The 16971-nt window shown below is 36.9% G+C and overlaps 1 protein-coding gene across 2 annotated transcripts in view; it reads left to right on the top strand.

Annotated features, from left to right (window-relative positions):
- Positions 1 to 15171, top strand: part of LOC126237070 (myrosinase 1-like) — a 227900-nt gene extending 212729 nt beyond the window's left edge. For both annotated transcript variants that reach the window (XM_049946869.1, XM_049946876.1), the window contains 2 exons: positions 11311 to 11414; positions 14032 to 15171. In XM_049946869.1, the coding sequence (XP_049802826.1) occupies positions 11311 to 11414; positions 14032 to 14161 (234 nt within the window). In that variant the 3' untranslated portion in view covers positions 14162 to 15171. The remainder of the gene's footprint in view (positions 1 to 11310; positions 11415 to 14031) is intronic.
- Positions 15172 to 16971: the final 1800 nt, after the last annotated feature.

Below are 16971 nucleotides of genomic sequence, written 5' to 3' on the forward strand. Positions count from 1 at the left end.
TAAAGAGATCTATGCAAGGTATGCAACTATGTACTTTACACAGTATTTTTACTGCTCCCTTCTGATGAATAAATAGTTTATTTACTTTAGGTGCACTGCCTCAGAAGAGAATTTCATAAGACAGCAGGAAGATCAACTTAATATGTTAACTCTCTTCTCTTTAGGTCACCACAAGAAAAGAAACTTCCAAAAGAAAAATACACTGAACAGAGTCTCCTAATTGGTTTATCTGTGTGTCAACTCCATATTAACTTTTTTTCCAGATGGATCCCAAGAAGTTTTAACACAGTGTTTCATTTAGTATCTAACCATTAATGTCCATTTCTAGTGCTAACTTGTATTTTTTGCTTATATGAAACTGGATATTATGAATCTTCAAGAACTGTTTTCTGTGAAACATACTATTTATTTATTCATCCATCTTTAAGCATTTGCATATAATGTATGGTGTTATTAGTAATTTAAAATGGCTTTTACACACTAGACTTGACAACTTGATGAACTTGTTAATATTGTATGGTACAGGCACAACAAATTATCGATTAAAATATGCATGATCAAGTGATGAAATTATATACAAAGGTGTATTGGTAATGCATTCATAATCACAAACATGTGGAACAATACATCATTCATATTCAGTAAATCAGACTACTTTTTAACACTTTTCAGATACCTCAGATATGTAAAAAACTTGTCACTGAGAACTTTTTGTGAGGTACACATGAAGGTAATGTATTAAACAAGTTTATACATACCAGGTATCCCTGCTAAGTGTCATCAGGTGTGTTTTATCTGATGTTTCAGCAGAGATCTGCAATCTCATTTTTGCATTGTGTAGCTGGAATCACCCAAAAAAAAAAAAAAGTGATAATCACATCTTTCATACAATGCTAATTGTCAATGGAAAGCATTGATTTGATTGTTATTACAGACTAAACTATTTTTAAAGTGAAATTTTACATGTTCATTTGATGCAGCAGCCCCAGTTAGTTAGATATTTGTTTCATTAATATGCGTTAAAAAGGACAGTAAAACAAGAAGAATATCCACTGCTCCGGCAATGACTGAGCAGCACTGCTGCACAGTAGGAGTAGTCACTGTGAGCCTTGGCACTCCAATCACTGCTAGGGTACTGGTTATTCTTCACGTTTTATTGTAATAAATATCTATAGAACAAATATCACACTCTAAACTGGTCTATCATATGGGCAAGTAAAACTCCATTTTAAAAAACATTTTGCTTGTAACGGGCATTCAAATTAAAACCAGTCACTAGTGTCAAGTAACGGTAACAATTTTACCAACTCAAAAATGTGGTTATACACGGTACACATACTCAAAAATAGTCGCCAAAACTGTTGGCACATTTATTCCATTGTAACATTAGCTGGTCGATTCCATCCTTGAAGAAGCTAGTAGGCTGCTGTCGGACCCAGGCCTGGACCCAGTAACACACTTCGTTGTCCATTGCAAATCAATGTCCATGATAATTTTTTTAGAGGTCCAAACACATGAAAGACACTTGGTGAAAAGTCAGAACTGTACATTAGATGTTCCAGCATTGCCCCCCAAAACTGCTGCAATGTCATCTTCACTGCATTGACCGTGTGTGAGTGGGCATTATCATGCAGGAGGATAATGCCATAGGACAACATGCCTCGGCGTTTCAACTTGATGGATCATCTAAGGTTCTGTAAAGTGGCTTGATAAAACTGGGCATTGATGGTGGTTCCCCATTCCAGGAACTTGACAAGCAGTGGGCCCTTGTGGTAAAAAAGGGAGGACACCATGACCTTACCAGAACTGGAGTGCACGGCCTTTGATTTCTTTGGAGATGGTGAAGTCACATGCTTCCACTCCTTGCTCTGGCGGTTGCTTTCCGGTTCAAAATGGTGACACCATGTTTTGTCACCTGTGACAATACGCAACAGTAAGCTGTATTCCTCCTCATGATAACGTTTCAGATGACTCAAAGACAGCACCATTCGAGTATTGCACTCTTCAGTGGTCAGTTGGTGCGAAACGCACTGTCACACAGATTTATCGAACATTCAAGTGTTGACGCATTATGGTGTGAGCAGTGCCAATGCTAACATCCAGTAACCAATGGATCTCGTCCACAGCGATTCTGCAGTTGTCCAAGACTAAAGCATTCACTTCTGCAACCATTTCCAGCGTGATGACACAATGAGTTTGGCCAGCAGAACCATTGTCTGCCAGTGACTCGCGCACCTCAAGGAATCGTTTGCGCTATTCCACAACACTTGAACGACTCAGATTGTACTCACCATACACAGCCTTCATCTGTTCATACATTTCACGGCCACCAACTCCCTCCACCTCCAAAAATTGAATCACTCCTCGTTGTTCCCACTTACTTGCCTGCATGTTCGACAGTGGACAACAACTTGTGTGACCACCTTCTCTTTGACGTGAAACCACACTAGTGCTATGCAACATGAAATGGTGCACACGCGTCAGTCTCTCTACCAATTGATGGCGCCACCATACATGTAGTTACGTGGTGCCATTTTACGTGTAAGGCAAAGGTAGACGCACTGGCCATGTTTCATTTAATTGAACATCATAATTCAACAGTTGTATCTTCAATGCTTGATGAGTATTTTATTGATGTGCTGACTGCCTTAGACTATACATATGAAAGTTTACTTTATACATAAAAGACAACTGTATGCACAGAGAGAGGGGGCTGTTGGTATATATAACTCTCCAAAACAGGAACCACATATATTTTAGTTCCTGAAATTGCAGACATGCAAAATAAATTATTTCTAGGATGATTCTGTCACAAAATAATGTCACATCTTAGATGGTAATGACAGCAAGTATAATAAGAACTAAAGAAATGTTCTTCAGATACCAGTACACATGTCTTACAGATGCACTCAGTGTGAACACTTGATAAAATGAAAATTGTGTTTAGCATCTTTAATAAGTAATGATTAATAGATAGTACATTAGTTGCAAACTAAGTATTCAATTACTAAAGGTATTCTTTGGTACTTAGCTTCAGTTTGTTCATATCGTTCTTGTAATTTATGCAACCTCTGTCATATGCATAATGGACAGATTTACATGGCATGTTACAAGGCAGGTCTTTTACAAATATAAGGAAATACCAACTGTGCAAGCACTAACCCTTGAGGAATATCTGAAGAGTAGCACTCAGAAACTGTCACTGTTGACTGTTGCAGTATATGATTTGTTTTTGACTTCTGAGGAAGGAGTTCGTAAAGGAGAGTTTCAAGTTCTTAATATCATCACATCATAGTTTCGCCAGTAATATTTTATGGTTTACGGAATCAACTATCATGGCTTCAACATGCCATTTTGAGTCAAAATATGCTCCCAAAAAAGAAATAGTATTTTCTATAACCTTGACCCTTGACAGTTTGCAACTGAAACCATATTGACACTTAACAAGGGTGGTATTATTTGACAAGCACATGTCTACTTGTTTTTATATGTAATATTTAATTATTTTGTACAATATAGGAACTAGAGAAAATGGACAATAACTGTAGCTTCAGATTTGACACCTTTCTATACAGGAGATGACAGGTGTGTTTTTATGCATTCAAGGATCAACCTACTGGTAACCACTATTTAATTTACTAAGGTGCACATAGGATGTAATAGTAAATTAATTATGATTTTTAATTTCAGAATTTACCTCCTTGAGACAAGATAATTACTGTTACTTTTCATGTTTTCCCTACAGATCTGTTGCAAATACACTTCTCTGATTTTCCACAAGATAATAGTGATGCAACTGTTCAACATCTCCAGATGGTGGCAGTTGTTGTCCCTGCTGCAAGATGCGACTGATGATAATTGTGCAGCAGTGTCAAAATGTGGTCTCAGATACAGACAGTCTGCCTGGTGAGCTACAACACCTAAGAACAGTGCTTCAACAGAACAGCTATTCAGCTAGATATATACACAATGCATTCCTTTCTGAGAAAGTTCAATACAGGAATGTAAATGAAGATGTGGAAGCACCCATTGTACTGACATTTCTGCCGTATTTTGACAGCATGACATCAAGAGTGTTTTTTCAGAAAGAGATTTTCACTCTGCAGCGGAGTGTGCACTGATATGAAACTTCCTGACAGATTAAAACTGTGTGCCGGACCGAGACTCAAACTTCGGACCTTTGCCTTTCGCGGGCAAGTGCTCTACCAACTGAGCTACCCAAGCACGACTCACGCCCCGTCCTCACAGCTTTACTTCCGCCAGTACCTTGCCTCCTACCTTCTAAACTTTACAGAAGCTCTCCTGCTAACCTTGCAGAACTAGTACTCCTGAAAGAAAGGATACTGCAGAGACATGGCTTAGCCACAGCCTGGGGGATGTTTCCAGAATGAGATTTTCACTCTGCAGCGGAGAGCACTTGCCCGTGAAAGGCAAAGGTCCGAAGTTCGAGTCTCGGTCCGGCACACAGTTTTAGTCTGCCAGGAAGTTTCAAGAGTGTCTTTTTGCTCACCAAAAAAATTGAGGAATCTTGACCTTAGGAAATGTGCTCTATAAAAGATTCCACGCAAATGTGGGATATATTATATAGGGCACACATGTTGAACAGTGTAGGAATGTTGTGTTGAACACCGTCATCATACATGCCTAGGCCACCCTAATAAATCAGTCTAGTGGAGCATTGCCTGAACATGGAGCATCAAATGTTTTAAGACTTAAGTTTCATCCCCATTGTTGTAATTATGGGACTGTGTTTTTAAGGCAGCCATACATATCATACAGCAGACAATCTTACCAACAGGGATGCAAGTTTCAGTTAAGTGCCATCTAGAATCCAGCACTGGCTGTCATTAAACTAAAACAAGAGAAACAATATCTTCTGATTTATGACCTAATGCACCACATTGCAGAGATTTAATTCAGCTTTTAACCCCAGGAACATCCAGCATCACAGTCGTTGCCCACAGCACACGCACAGAAAGCCTTTCTGTGGCTTCTGGGCAGGGGCACTATGAGTGCTGTTTTCATCCAGCTGTGAGCACCTTTTCATACATGCATACTTCCTGCTCCTAACCTGATAAATTTTGATGCCACCAGATAATTATCGTCAGTCGCATGTTGCAGCAGTGACAACAGCAACTATCACTGTCTGAAGCTGTTGAATAGTTGCCTCGGTGAAATATTGCACAACAGTATCTGGTGGAAAACCCAAGGAGTGTATTCGCAAGATATTTAGTACTGCCAAAAGACATGTATAAAAAAAATAACAACACTATCTTATCTATCTTATCATTCAAAACTATTAGCTCCTTCCTCAGGAAGGAGAGGAAACTAAGACAGAGTCACCACTTTTTTCTCCCACAATCCTTTCCTCCTGAAGATAGTTACTGGCTAGCAGTTCTGTCTCATGATTTATTACTTTTCCCATTGTGAATTTTTCTCTTCATGTAATCACAATATTGCTATGCTTTGTCTTCAAACAGTTCATTCTTCCATTGATTTAATAGCAAAACATATTTGTACTTCTACTTCTACAAAATGGATCAACATCTGTAAATCACCGTGGAATTATGGTAGAGGGTACGTCCCATTGGAGGGTACTTGCCATTGGAACCCATATTAATGTTTCTTCCCACTCCATTTGTGTGTGGAGTGTGGGAAGAATGGTTGCTTAAATGTCTGTGAGTGCACCATGAAACGTCCCTGCTCTCCAATAGAACATAAGGATTTGGTGCCAATTTCTATTTACAGACTGTTTTCCTCAACAATTAATTGAGGAGTTTACTAATCATTGATGTTTTCGAGCGGTAAACATTACTTATGTTAAAGAGTTCAGAGGTGATTGAGTTGTTCACTTTTGGTTGGCAGATGTCCAAGGACATTGCATTTTTGGACAATGCTGAATTTTTTAACAATGCCTGTAGGTTAACTTTTAAAAATAAAATGATCCAACACTAATACACTGACACATTTTCTTCATTTATTCTTTCCAACTAACCAAAACTTGCACTGTCATTAAAAACTCCTATGACACGATCCATAACTAACAACTGCTTTGGCCATACACTGCTCCTCATACAGTAAAATAACAATTCATAATATTATCTTATTGGTACTCATATATTTTATAAAACTGTAAAGAAAAAATACATTTTCACAGAAAATTAACAGTTCGGTTTCCAATAAGGTGGAAAGTTGTTTATGTGGTTTATGTCATCTAATAACTTGCTTTTTTAATAAAATTTCCAAAAATATTAATTGTAAACAATGAGTTATAAAATATGTAAATTTCAACTAAATTACTTGATTATTTCAACTACTTACATTTATATGCATGCCAGCAATAAAGTCACATTTTTATGCTCCAAATGACTATTTACATTATGTTATACAATACTAAATAGTTTGGATTTTTATGCTGACTTTCTGAATTTTCAAAAAGTTAATTTAATACAAAAATAACTGTTAAATAATTGAGTTACTATACCTTTAAATTTGAAAATTTTGTGCTAAATGAATATAAACTGATAAATAATTTACTTCCATCATTGTTAATCATCATTTTGTTAATGATATGATGTGTTTAGCACCAGTCCACATATAATCCTCCATTGTTCCAAATAATTTTAAATAATGAGTAATTGATGTCAAATTAAATCATACAATAACACAACATTTGATACCGTGTATCAAGTAATAGACTAAAAACTGTGTATTGCGTACTCCTATACACAATTCAAGGCTGTTACATTACAGCTGTAACAAGTCTAACCTTATTGTCATGGTCCCCATGGCAGTAAAATATGGAGTTGAAATATATTTCTTGATTCTTCATTAATTCTGGATCCTGAAATTTTGTAAGTACGTTTTTGCATGATAGTTAGCATCTATCTTCAAGCATCACTAGTTCAGTTATTTCAGCACCTCCATGACCCTCTCCCATAGTTCAAACAAACCTGTGACCATACCACATCTCTTCCTGTTAATGTGACTTGCTGTTGTTACATAGTGAACCTACCCATCATCACTAGCAGAAAAAGTTTTAAATCACCTGGAGAAAATCTGCAATGTATTTCTGAAACCTTCCACTTACAGATTCGCATAATTTCCAGTCAACACTGCCCCTGATTGTAGGGGCAATCATGCAATCATGGTCACACTAGTAGTTACTCATGGATATTCGATTACTGCTCACATGTATGTAGTTATTAGTAGATTGTACTTATGGTTGTTTTGTCCACAAAGCACTGACCGAGGAAAAAATGAAACCAATATTTTAATTTGCTTTGCTGTGGAGTACTATGGAGACATACGTATATTAAAACAACAGAGATTCATTGGTCGTTGAACATTTATCATCCACTTAGGAATATAACTATTAAATACTTTACTGATCCTTAAATAAATAAGCCTTGGATACAAATTCCTTTGTACATAATATTACAAGATATGTTTAATTTATAATAGTGAAATTCTCCTTTTCTTTTTAATCAAAAATCTTTATGTATCTATACTACTACATAGAGACAAGATGTTTTAAAACTGTTACAAAAAATATCTAAAAGTTCTTCACTGATTTACTTCAAATATTTACTCGATGCTCCATTTAACATTCAAATGGACAAAGGCTGTATGTCTTTTTTAATATATATAATAAACTAGTGAAACTGGCAGATGTTGGCCTGCTTATGTCTATTTATTTACCTTGAATAGATTAAAAATGACCTTTAAGTCATCCACTTTTACACTGTTGATTGCAGATTTGAAATCATAGGCCAAACAGTTGTGCTCTTGTAATTCAGCAATAATTTTCTTATGTGTTGCTGCACTAGATGTGCATCATTCACCAATCTCTTCCTCCACATTTTCCATGAAATGAATTTGCAAAAACTGTGGATCTTATCCAGATACTGGAAGAAGTGTACCAATCTGATGGTACAGTTATCCTTGAACTTTGAACATGGACAAGAAATTACCATACTTCACAATATTTGGCATTCCAAACAATGTCATTCAAAAGCATGAGTTGTATTTCTCAATATGCTATAGAAAGTGTTTGGCCTCCCAAGTAGCTCCAGTCACACAAATTAAAGTGGTTCTTGGGGCTAAACCAGTGGTGGTAAAAAATGAGTAGCTATTGGAGCAACACATGCCAGCCATTTCTTTTTGAGACTTCAAAGTGCAACAGTCAAAACACAAAATAGTCATTGAATCAATGTCAGCACTGTAATGCATTCTGTAACTGTAATCTTTATCATAACTGAACATTGCTTTCCTGAGTGTGATTTTTGCTCTGGATTGACTCTGCCATGCGCATTCAGCTTCACATCCTGCATCTCACTACTGAGGTGTTGCAGCAGTTCTGGATGTAGAAGCTCACATTCACAGGCTTTCAACTCATTCATCTTGCTCTTCAAATGTTTAGATGTTTTAGCAGCTCTATTGGCTGACTGTTGCCGTGCATGTCTGGTTTGTCTGACAATATTTCATTTTTTGGGTGGCATTTCAAATAATTCTTGTATTTAAAGTTTGGTGACAAATGATGTGGCCAAAGTTAGTTTATCTGTGTGTGGCACAAATTTCTTTCCCCTATACACAAAAGAAGAAAAGTTATTCATGTCAGTGTCCAGCATGCAACAAAATGAAAATGGTATTCCATTTAAAACTCAGTCACCAATTACTAATCAAGTCACAAACATAATTTGATATTACTGAGGGCTGAAGAGTCAATATGATTTCTGTGACTGACTTAACGATACAGAAACTGGTATACTGCACCACCATTGAGATGTGTATTACAACAAACTGGACAGTACAAAATATTCTCTATGCTCAAATGCCTATATATATCAATTTTCATGATGATCTGTTGAATTGTGTTAGCAACGGGGAGAGCATAAAAACATTCGCCAAGAAAAAATACAATTATGTGTCAACTTTCATGGTAATCAGAAAATAGTGTCGAAGTTATTAATCTGAAACGAATATACCAACATCCATTTTTATACATAAAGATACATGAAGATGTAATATATAAAAGGGAAACTTTAGCAAAACTGTCAAAAAGTTCTTGACCAATTTATTTCAGATTTTTACACAACATTCTGATAACCATTTGGACATACATAGCCTTTTTTTCCGAACAACAGTGTATAGGTTTACCTGTTAAAACATACTGCAAGAAAAATAATGCTGTACTGACATGAGCTGTGAAAATGTGCTGGCTGGTGTTTCCCCCCCCCCCCCCCCCCCCCTTACGGTCAGTTTTAGCTACATTATCAGGGCATTTAAAGCAGAAAAGGAGAGAAGTAAAAAGATGGTGGGTGTCTTCGTGAAACAGAGGGCTGTGTAGTGCTAGGACTGGAACAGGGAAGGGGTTAGATGGGTGGGGTGAGGACAATGACTAACAAAGGCTGAGGTCAGGAGGGTTATGGGAATGTAGGATATATTGCAGGGAGAGTTCCCACTTGTGCAGGTCAAGAAAGATGGTGTTGGTTGGAAGGATCCAGATGGCACAAGCTGTAAAGCAGTCACTGAAATGAAGAATGTCATCTTGGGCGGGGTACTCGGCAACAGGTTTGTGCAGCTGTTTCTTGGCCACAGTTTGTCGATGACCATGCATGTGGACTGACAGCTTGTTTGTTATCATACCCATGTAGAATAAAGCACAGTGGTTGCAACTTAGCTTGGAAATAACATGACTGGTTTCACAGTTAGCCCTGCGTTTGATGGGATCGGTGATGCTTGTGACCGGACTGGAGTAGGTGGTAGTGGGAGGATGTATGGGACAAGTGTTGCATCTAGCTCTATTATACGGATATGAGCCAAGAGGCAACGTGTTGGGAGCAGGGGTGTAGGTTATCATAACCATATAGAATAAAGCACAGTGGTTGCAACTTAGCTTGGAGATAACATGACTGGTTTCACAGTTAGCCCTGCGTTTGATGGGATAGGTGATGCTTGTGACCGGACTGGAGTAGGTGGTAGTGGGAGGATGTATGGGACAAGTGTTACATCTAGCTCAATTATACGGATATGAGCCAAGAGGCAACGTGTTGGGAGCAGGGGTTGTGTAGGGATTGACGAATTTTGTAGGTTTGCTGGGTGGCACAATACCTCTATGGGAAGGGTAGGAAGGACAGTGGATAGGACATTCTCACTTCAGGGCATGATGACTGGTAGTCCAAACCCTGGCATCCAATGTGATTCAAATGGTCCAGTCCTGGATGGTACTGAGTCATGAGGGCAATACTCCTCTGAGGCTGGATGGTGGGACTTTGCAAAGTGGGTGACAGGAGATATAAGGCATGGGAGATTTGTTTCTGTACAAGGTAGGGCAATTATGGTCTGTGAAGACCTCAGTGGACCCTCGGTATATTTTGATAGGGATCACTCATCACTGCAGATGTGACAGACATGGGGGGGGGGGGGGGGGGGGGGGTTCTAGGCTGTATGGAAGGGACTTCTTAGCATGGAATGGTTGGCAGCTGTTGAAGTGAAGGTATTGCTGGTGGTTGATAGATTTGATATGGACAGAGGTACTGATGTAGCCACCTTTGAGGTGGAGATCAACATCAAGGATGGTGGCTTGTTGGTTTGAACCAAATGGGGAAGAAAGTGTAGAGATTCTGGAAGAATGTGGATAGGGTGTGATTTGCAGAGTAACCATGCAGATGTAGTGTTGAAATTGCATAATTGTTTGCACTTATAGAACCAGACAAATAGAATGAGCAAAATATTTCAGTTCTGTAAGGCAATCAGTGCAAACCAAGAAAACTTGGAATAAAGGACTGAGTATAGCCTCTATAACTTAAAAATTATTTCTTATAATATTTCCAATGAAAGACAGACCAAGAAGTATGAAATTCTTTTACCCAAATTAAAAAGAGAATTAACTTGAGAAAACTGTATTGTTGCAAGTAGACAAGGAGACTCACCTTCAGTAGGTGAAATTCCATCATTGCTGACACACATATCAAAGTACAAATAATTATTTGTAGTTTTTGCAGGTGTAAAAGAGGTATAGGCTAGGAAAGGTTGGAAAAGAGAGGCAGGACTCTCAGATGTATATTATGCCTAGTTTCATATACAATTACCTATAAGAGGCAGTGTTGTTACAGAAATGGTATGTCCTTACTGGTTTTAAAAACTCAGACTAGTTGTTCATAAAATTAGTAGAAAACAGGAATATGATGATGAACCAGAACTTTTTTAAATTTTGTCAAGCAACCATGATACAATTATTCTGTGACTTTGCAATAAGTGAGATGGAACCACCTGAAACTGTTTTCTTATATATATTATTCCTTACAGAAATATCTGAATGCAGTACTTGACTCAGTTGATGATGGATGCAACATCCTTGGCTACACAGTGTGGAGTGTTCTTGACAACTTTGAATGGGCCAGGGGCTACAGGTAATTATGCGAACTTTTATACAACATGTATCCTTATTATAAAGCATTTATGCACAGACTGGAAGGCTTAGAAGATTAACAAGTAAATTTGAGTATTCACTGATCACGTATATCACTCCCAAATTGCAATACAAGGGTCAATTGGCTTCATTCTTACAACAGTTGGACACTATTTACTTTCAGACTGTAAACAAATTGTACTAAAGAAGACAGTAGTTTTTTCTGCAAAACTGTGATAGTCAAAGTACTAGCATGCATAACCATTGCATCTGACTAACATATTCCAGTTCACATGACGTTGCTCCTTGTTGAATTTTTTAACACTTGAATATTGACATCTGACATTGTTAGTAGCAGAAATGGTCAGCAACACCATTTGAGTAATCATAATTCCGATGATTAGATTCTAAGCACAAACATTCATGTTATACTGACATTGTAGACATGGAACTATAAAAATATTATTCATGGTAAGTACCACATCACTTGCGCCTTCTAAAAACTTATAAATATAGCAGTTGGTTAGTTAGTTTCATGCTCCATGGATCATTCACATGATAAATCGGTATGAGTCATTCTATATTCACATCAAAAATTACTATTTTGAAAACTGATAGGAAGTGTAACAACAAAGGCAGTCTTACAACTCATCTGGATCCCTTCCTTGACACAACTGCTTCAGAATTCTGGAAGAAAAACTTATTCTGCAACATGTCATTCACAACCTTTAATTTGTGTAGTTTCTTTCCCTTCTGCTGCTCCATCATAATTTGCATTGTTCTTTTGTCTCATTCTCTATATGGATTCTGCATACTCCCTTTCTCTGTTGGTTGGGTCTATCTTTTTTCTTTATTCCTCACTCCCACTCTTCTCCCCTTTGTCTCACTTTATTTTTTTATGCTCGTAGGCCTTCTACATTTTTCATTCGATTTCCACCAATTAACATGTAATTTCTTTTCAATCATTTCTCAAGATCAATTTTTTGACTGCTCATTGTTACCATTCAGCAATTCTTTTTTATCATCCATCCTGAGTCTTCGAATAACTAACTTCCTTCCATTATACCTCATATCTTTCTTTGAAATGAGAGAAAAAATTCAAGAAGGGTTATAGCATAAATGTTGACACTAAGTTTCATTCATACTGTTCTGCCATCAACAGATAGAATGTGATATTACACTATACTCACATTCATCACAATATTACCTGCACTAAACAGTAACACTTATGATACCTACCTGGAAGCCACTCAGTATCAGTCATCTAGGAAGGCTTTCACCAGGCTTGAAGTTGCATGAGTAAACAAATAAAATAATTTTTAATTCTAGCAAGTTGACTACATTTTTCATCTCTATGTCTGCAGACCTTACTTTAGTTATTCTTATTTATCTGGTAGGTAGATTATCATTTTTTGCTTCAACTATTGTTAGCACTCATTCATTTATCTTCAGCCATCCATGTTATTCAGTCATCTACTTCGAATCATGATTCACTGACTTCAGATACTTGTTTTATGGAAGAAACAAGTGCATAAGGTGTATAAAAATTACAGAGTCCACTACGCATTTGATTAATACATATTTTTCAACAAATAATGATAAATTAACTGGTTACTACAACAGTGATTGAGATGAGGTTAAGGTGTGTTTGTCACATCAGTATCATAAGCTTTGGACTAAAGGTAGTAGTGGCAAAACAGTTATTTCAATTAAAACTTCTAGGCTGAGGGACCATGGTCAATGTACAAACCAAATTCACTGAAGTTTCATCCCAGTCCACCAGATATCCTCAGAGATAAACTAGTAGTGACTAGTAACTGATCTAAATATCGATTGTTGTTTACTACAAAAATTACTCTTGTTGTTCCTGGAATGCCATCTACTATCACTTTCTGGTGCTTAACTATTCTGAACTTACATATCCTAATGCTTTTACAAATGCAGATACCGTAAAATTAATTTTCTAGTTTGCGACTACTACTATAGGTAGTAGCTTCTTATAAAAAAAATAATAAGATTTAGCAATGCTTCAAAATCTCAATTATCTTTACTTTTGCAGTACTGCCAACACACATTCAAAAAGATGTTATTTAAGACCATGTGACTGGAACTGCCAGTGTTCATGGTGCCTTTTCTAATGCACTGCTGCAATATCACCTTACATACCTTATATAAATGTGTACTTTCATCCATCTGCGAATCAGTGGTAGCCATAAATATTCTAGGACCAATATATTGTCCTATTGTCCGATACATCTTTTAATACTTAATTGATTCTTGAATATTTTTACTGGCTATAGATAACATTACAGCAGACATTAGAATGCCACCTTTTCCACTAATTACTTTAATTCATTGGTTCTAAAGAGTTGTTATGTTCTGTACAATAAGAGAACAGTTATTACTAATTTTTCACACATGCTTTATAAGCAAACAGTTAATTATATTTAATAATAATTTATTTCCATTCTTGGCATAATTTCTATAGGTACATCTACTTACTTTGACAGCAGGGAAAGAATATATGTACAGTCTTATTATTTCTGAGTTACTTTTCACTATATGTTCATCAGACAAATAGAGCATTTACTATTAACCATATATGTGTCTATCAACAGTGAGAAATTTGGTCTGTATCAAGTTGACTTCAGTCATCCACACAGAACGCGGACACCAAGAGACTCAGCAAAACTGATTAAGGATATATGTCATTCAAGAAAAATAGTTGCAATTTCATCCAAGCAATGACTCAGTTCTTCTTCAGTGTGTGTATTGTCCAGAGGGACGTGCACGCTGTGCTGTTATTTCCACTATATAATGATGTCTGTAAGGATGTGTAGGTAATTTCACATTTTTTTTCTTTAGTACATAGTGGAAGAACTTAGTATATAGTAGGTATTATTGGAAATGTCTTCTTATTAAAAAAGAGCAACTACTTTGTGCTTTTTCTTATAAAGATTCAGAATTGCTTTTTTTTTACATGGTAAACCCAACAGTATTTTCTCACCTTATCCAGTTTTTGGAAGGCTTAAAGCAAATTCACTTGTATGTTTATTTTTTAAAGACAACTACTCTCCAACAGATGAATGGGCACATAAAAGCACATAACAAGTCAAAAAACTGTGTTAATGAGCATGTTCACATTGTGGTAGGTTTATCTCACCAGTCACCCCAGTAGCAGCATCACTGTCTTCAACAACTGTTTCAGTACCTGTATGTCCACACCCTAACCCTCTTCTGACCCCTACCCCAGCAACTACTGTTTTTTAACTAAGGAGTTCAGAAACAGTCCCTCCAGTATAACCTTCAGATTCACAAATTTTCTAGCTTAAACTTCTGCCTGCTAGTCCCATCTATGGTCACGGCCTTCCCAGTCTGTACTACCCTTCCCAATCACTTAACCTCCCTTTACCCCTACTGTAAACTCTTGCATAAGGTAGATTTTCCAGCATGAGTCCCACACGCTATATTTACCAGCATATGAAACTGGCTGACATGTGAGTCCCACACGCTATACTTACCAGCATACGAAACTGGCTGACATGTGGTGTAAGTAGTATGTCCTCACAGACTGGACACAAAGAAAATGTTGTACATAGCTATATGTCAGCTGGTGCAAGATTGTCACTGCATCACTACTGCATTTTCAAATCTGCCAGGAAGTATTCCTTGAGTCACTAAAACATTATGAAAATAGTTCAAAGTTTGTCCTATCAATTCAGCACAAGAGTTTAATCCTGTAAGAGGCACTGGGAATATATATATATATATATATATATATATATATATATATATATATATATATATATATATAACAGAGGGAAACATTCCACGTGGAAAAAATATATCCAAAAAGAAAGAAAGATGATGAGACTTACCAAACAAAAGCGCTGGCAGGTCGATAGACACACAAACAAACAAACACAAATATACACACAAAATTCAAGCTTTCGCAACAAACTGTTGCCTCATCAGGAAAGAGGGAAGGAGAGGGAAAGACGAAAGGATGTGGGTTTTAAGGGAGAGGGTAAGGAGTCATTCCAATCCCGGGAGCGGAAAGACTTACCTTAGGGGGAAAAAAGGACAGGTATACACTCGCACACACACACATATCCATCCACACATACAGACACAAGCAGACAGTGTCTGTATGTGTGGATGGATATGTGTGTGTGTGCGAGTGTATACCTGTCCTTTTTTCCCCCTAAGGTAAGTCTTTCCGCTCCCGGGATTGGAATGACTCCTTACCCTCTCCCTTAAAACCCACATCCTTTCGTCTTTCCCTCTCCTTCCCTCTTTCCTGATGAGGCAACAGTTTGTTGCGAAAGCTTGAATTTTGTGTGTATATTTGTGTTTGTTTGTTTGTGTGTCTATCGACCTGCCAGCGCTTTTGTTTGGTAAGTCTCATCATCTTTCTTTCTTTTTGGATATATATATATATATACCACTATAAACAACTGGGATGACCACATATAATTGTTTTTCTCCTGATTCACTGTTATAAATATTTACCAGCCCATACCTCACTGCAGACTTCAAAATATATAGTAAACTGAGCAGGTTTATTCATTGATATTCCCAGATGGTAGCCTGTATATTTACATATTTCATTGTTATGCAGTAAAAAGTCTTTTGTCATGTGAAGGGTTATTACTCTACTAGAAATACTGCAACAACCAGATGAATTGGCACTCTTTAACAATATAATGGCTTTTCTTATGGCAAATAGGATCACAAAAATAATGACAAGTTGAAGGGAGTCATATTTAAAATAATTATAAACATTCTCAATAAGTGCAACCTAATGTTTGAAAATCAAAATGGATTCTTAAAATGTAAATCAACTATCACATCAGCTGCTCCATTAACTGAAGCAGTAATATTTGGCATCAAGAACAAGTAAGATGTTGCAGGTACATACTCAACCTTGAGACACCTTTTGACTGTGTGAATGCTACTATCCTATTAGCTAAGCTATGGGACATTGACATCAGAGGCACTGCTCATGACCTAACAAAGTCTTACGTGAGCAACAAAAACAGTTTGTACGGCTTAAAATTGAAAGTCGTGTCCACAAATCCAAAATCGCTAATATAAAATATGGAGTGCCCCAGGGCTTTGTATAGGGTCCTGTTCTGTTTTTGATTTATGTAAATAACAAAACATTTCACTCAAAGTTCCAAAGTAGTTTCGTATGCAGATAATATACCTATTGTGTGTAAAAAGAAATCATTAAACAAACTACACACCCATTGTAATAATGTGACAAATGAAACTGTTCAATACTTTAATAAAGCCACACAAATGTAAGAACCAGGAAAACATGTTTCATGGAGTTCAATAACAATAGGTCCAATGATGAAATTAAACTACACACAGGCAAGAGTTGAGTGTAAAATTCATTGGCTTAACAATTCAAAGCAACCTACAAGGGGACACAAGTGTTGACACTCTGTCATTTAAGTTATCTAAGAATATATTTGCAGTTAATATGATTAGCAAGTTCTGCAAAGAGACTGTTGTCCTAAAGACTTGATACCATGATTTCTTTTCCTCTC

The sequence above is a fragment of the Schistocerca nitens genome, chromosome 1, assembly GCF_023898315.1.
Source record: "Schistocerca nitens isolate TAMUIC-IGC-003100 chromosome 1, iqSchNite1.1, whole genome shotgun sequence".
Taxonomy (NCBI): domain Eukaryota; kingdom Metazoa; phylum Arthropoda; class Insecta; order Orthoptera; family Acrididae; genus Schistocerca; species Schistocerca nitens.